Source organism: Nicotiana sylvestris, chromosome 11, assembly GCF_000393655.2.
Source record: "Nicotiana sylvestris chromosome 11, ASM39365v2, whole genome shotgun sequence".
NCBI lineage: Eukaryota > Viridiplantae > Streptophyta > Magnoliopsida > Solanales > Solanaceae > Nicotiana > Nicotiana sylvestris.
Genome location: NC_091067.1, coordinates 13,794,793 through 13,799,305, shown reverse-complemented (window position 1 = coordinate 13,799,305; position 4,513 = coordinate 13,794,793). Strand labels below are relative to the sequence as shown.

Sequence of the window (4,513 nt, the reverse complement as noted above, 5' to 3'; positions counted from 1 at the left end):
ATTTTAAAAATAATTATTTAATTTATTAAACTAACAAAATTCTAAAAATGTTGAAATTGACACACATAATAATTAAGGATAACTTGGTGCTACCGGGCCTCAAATATCTAGCCTGGAACCCATAGATAATTACTCAGTCCAATTTTAAAAATAATTATTTAATTTATTAAACTAACACACACAATTAATTTTCTTTAAATTATAGTAGACGACATGGACTTTCCGCCTGCGCATCCTGGACCAGCCGAGGATCAGCTATTAGTGTTGCAGGGCAACCATAGGTCCTCCTTTGTATGGGAGGGAGATCTATCAGATCAACCTCTCCACGCTAGGAGACTTGACGATTTGTGGGACTTCATGGTGCAGCATCACTTCCATGCCCGCGTAGTCGCGCGCCTACAGGCTACAGGCTTCTATACGATTTTTCGGATTGGGCGGATGCAGCTTGATTGGTTTCTCATCATGGCCTTGGTAGAGCGGTGGCGACTGGAGACACACACTTTTCACTTGCCCACTGGAGAGGCCACCATCACGCTGAAGGATGTTCAGGTTTTGTACGGGCTGCGCGTAGATGGACGGGCCGTTGCACTGCCCCAGTATATTAGATCCATGACGCGTGGACAGTATTTGGATATGATGGGGCAGTATACTGATTATAGATCTCAGGGTGACGCTGTACAAAGAGGGAGCAGTCGCGTTGCTTTGTTAGCCATTAGAGATCATATGGCATTTTTACACCCAGACATTACCGGCGAGACGGATGATCTCCATATTGAGCGGTACACGAGGTTGGCGCTGCTCCTGCTTTTCGGGGGTGTCTTGTTCCCGAACACTTCGGGAAGTCTAGTGAGTATGCGCTTTCTCCATCACCTGCAGGAGCTAGATGATTTATCCCTGTACAGCTGGGGTGCTGCTGTTCTCACATACTTGTATAAGAGCATGTGCCGGGCGAGCATGCTTTGCCAGGTGGACATATGTGGTTTTCTGCCCCTTCTATAGGTGACAACATTTTCGAATACTCTGTTCATTACTCTGAATTCTATATAGTCGAAATGACTCTTAAATTTTACGTCAACCTTTTATCTTAAGTTTGTGCCTGGCAGCGGATCATGCTGTTGCAGCCACCTCTACCACCACTAGAGCCCGGTGAGACTCATCCATTTCTCCCTCTAGCTTCTAGGTGGGTTCTCCGGCGTGGGAAATACCGAGGGACCAATGCTTATCATAATCTTCCCCTTGTCAGGGATGTGTTAGATATGCTGGTGGCCAGACAGGTAAATATGTACATACACTTACTTGTTATAAATTGAGTTGTGTTGCGCATACTCACTTTTATGTTATTATTTGGTAGTTCATGTGGACGCCATACATCGACGAGTTGCTAGCTCAGCTGCCCGATTATTGCTCAGTCGACCGACTGCTTTGGAGCACCTTCGTCCCGAAGATCTTTTTTGATATGGTTGAGTATCATGCCATAAAGCATGTGCTTCGCTAGTTTCACCGTCCCCAGCCTATACCGGGGGAGCCTGCATGGGTGCCTACACACTATCAGTGGGATGACCGTACCAGGGTGGACGATAGATTTATGGGATGGCTAAAGCAGCATGTACATAATTGGGAGCATCGAGGTGACCGTATTTCGCCACCACCTTCATTTACCCAGGAGGCCACTATTTAGCTGTATACGTCAGGGTACCGCCGTCACACCCGACTGATGATTGGGAACCCCATTCATGTACTTGGAGAGCGCTACAGACCATACGCCGGGAGGCACGAGGCACTGGTTTGTTTTTGTGGCTTATTAATATCTTATATTTGTGATATAGCGTTATTTAATTAATATCTTAAGTGTTTCACATGCTATTGGGCATCACCTGGTCTACCAGTTGGGACAGGAGATGCAGCAGCATGCCGACAGTGCTGCACTCGTTGAGTATGGCCGGCGGGTGGCAGATTTGGGTCGTCGGACCCTATTTCAAGCAAGAGATGGCGCGAGGTGGATCACGAGGCTTAGTATGCGGCGCCAGAGGACTACCATCGGGGTAGGGCTGTCCCGCGAGGCAGGGGTAGGGCATGAGGAAGGGGTACCCACGAGGCAGGGGTGCCCCACGGGGTTGCGGGGGACGACGAAGAGGTGGTCCCCAGCAAGGGGGCGTTGAGGCACCTGTCGACCCACCTGTTGAGGGACATGATGAGGATCTTGGAGATGATCAGCTGGGTAATATACCTCAGGTAGATGAGCCTTCTAGTAGCATGTCGTCGTACAGCCTTCAGCTATCTCTGCCAGCATCGCAGGTCACCCCGTCAGGAGCATTGTTGATCACGGGTACATTCAACGGGGATGTAGACCAGTACTTTGCAGTCCCATCTACTGCAGCTGAGGATCGGCCGACCCGGGATGTGGATGGCGGGCGCAGGTTGAGTTATGCCTCATCCCCGGCGGTTGATGCGGATCTACCAATGGCGCAGGTATGTTTGTATTACTGTAAAATTTCAATTTGTTTTCTTTTCCTTAATGAGCTGCCATTAATTAATTTTTAACTTTCTTATGAAGACTTTGTCCCAGCCCATCTTTGAGGCCACTACATGCTTTGATGAGGACACTACAGATGCATATACTCAGGAGGGAGACGAGAACACGGTGAGAAAATATTTTTTGACTTAACACGTACAATACTAATATACATTTTCACATGCTAAGCTTAGTACTTGTTTTGTAGGTTACTGAAGGCCTGACGGCCTCTTCTGCCGATCCTACCAGCTGTGGTGTCTATACTGCTGCACATCCTTACATATAGAGGTGGCTTGATGATGATGATCCAGATAGTGTACTCGGGCGACAGGGGATGCGACTTAGGCCAGCAGCAGCACTGAAGCACACATGCCGCGAGACACATTGATTTACTTATGTTTTTACTTTGTGTAAATAGTACATTATGTAAATAATGGTAACAATTATGTTTTAGAAAATTTTTTATTTTAACTGCGTTTGAACAACAATTTTTACTTTAACAGTACAACACAAACACAAACCTTGCAAACCTAACATAAAAACAAACAGTAGAACTAATGAAAACACTTGACAAAGGAAACATAAAGATACACTACACCGCTCAACACGTACATGCCATTGTTTAGTCACTACCGCCTAGTATTCTCTACTCCAACCACTTGAGCTGGTCTTCCAGCTTTTTTTTTTCTTCTTCGACCTCCTTGAGTTTCGCCTTCAACTCCGCAATTTCTTGCTTGGATTGGCGCTCTCTGTTCCACTGCCCCGTACACACATTATGAAGATGATACAACTTGTCTTTGTAGTATTCTTGCTCACATGGTTCATCAATCCACACCTTAAAATTGCATGTAGGTACGTCGGGTAGCCTATAAAACTTGTTCATACACGCCTAGTAGCGTCGTCCAGCTTCTTCCCAACAATCGTACACCATGCTTTTGGTTCCGCAGTCGCACCTTGGGCAATAAAGGGGTTGTTGAGACATTTCTTAAAGAGAAATTTTGGTTTTATGGAAATATTTGCTATAGGTTGTTGTTAAGCGCAGAAAATAACTAGAATGCGCTCGTTATTTATAGGCAAGATTTCACATAAAACGTAGTATTATACCACGCTTTACATATTAAATTTCACTGAAACGAAACTGTTTTTTCACATGGTTTTCAGCTTTTTCAGAACGACAAGAAAACTCAATAAAACATAGTATTATACCTTCCACACCTCCTTTTTCACTACACCCCGAAAGGTATAAAGGAGTTTTTTCCAAATTAAAGTGACAATCGAAACAGGACTTATTTTATTACAAGTTCAGAGTCGCCACTTGGGATAGTTTTATGGTGTCCCAAATTACCGGTTAAAATCCCGAATCGAGGAAAAGATTGACTCTGTATTACAGTCCGCGAACACAGAAATCCGGGTAAGGAATTATGTTAACCCGGGAGAAGGTGTTAGGCATTCCCGGATTCCGTGGTTCTAGCACGGTCGCTCAACTATTATAGTTGGCATATTATCTGATTTTAATACATCTTTGAAACTTATGTACATTTTAACTTTAAACCCGCTTTTATATTTTTTTGTGAAAAATCAAGGTTATTTAAAACACATCGTAAGCCACGCTACATGAAATGCACCCGCGGTTCACGATACGCTTTATTTAACCTTGTTAGAAATTGGAGTCGGGTCACATGAAATGCTCACCCGAGCCTCTTTAATCTAATTTGACGTAGTTCAGTTGATGAATAACAACCCAATTTCTATACTGTGACAAAATAGTGTTTAGTTATAACCAATTCGAGTAAACACAAACAGATAACCGAGCAAGCAAATTCAAAACCACGGAGAATATTTACAGAAATAACGGGATTGCATCACCAAACAAATAATTAACATCAAGCTCGAATAAAACAAATAGAGTATGAAAGAGTTGACCTTATTATAGCCGGAAAATTGATCGTTTCACTATTTTGAACTCATAAATGTGACCGCAGACGGACCTCGACTTAGCAC

General features: G+C 44.0%; 1 protein-coding gene across 1 annotated transcript; it reads left to right on the top strand.

The window, feature by feature from the left end:
- The first annotated feature begins 213 nt into the window (after positions 1 to 213).
- Positions 214 to 1,933, top strand: LOC138880753 (serine/threonine-protein phosphatase 7 long form homolog). The gene is made up of 3 exons (XM_070160927.1): positions 214 to 966; positions 1,104 to 1,274; positions 1,850 to 1,933. Exons 1-3 carry the CDS (start codon positions 214 to 216, stop codon positions 1,931 to 1,933), a joined length of 1,008 nt encoding a protein of 335 aa, XP_070017028.1.
- The last annotated feature ends 2,580 nt before the right edge of the window (positions 1,934 to 4,513 follow it).

Excerpts from the sequence above, each read along its gene's own strand:
- LOC138880753 (XM_070160927.1), top strand. The coding sequence starts at position 214 with ATGGACTTTCCGCCTGCGCATCCTGGACCAGCCGAGGATCAGCTATTA. Across the intron at positions 967-1,103 it reads GGGCGAGCATGCTTTGCCAG|CGGATCATGCTGTTGCAGCC; the intron begins GTGGACATATGT and ends TGTGCCTGGCAG. Across the intron at positions 1,275-1,849 it reads ATATGCTGGTGGCCAGACAG|TGTTTCACATGCTATTGGGC; the intron begins GTAAATATGTAC and ends TAATATCTTAAG.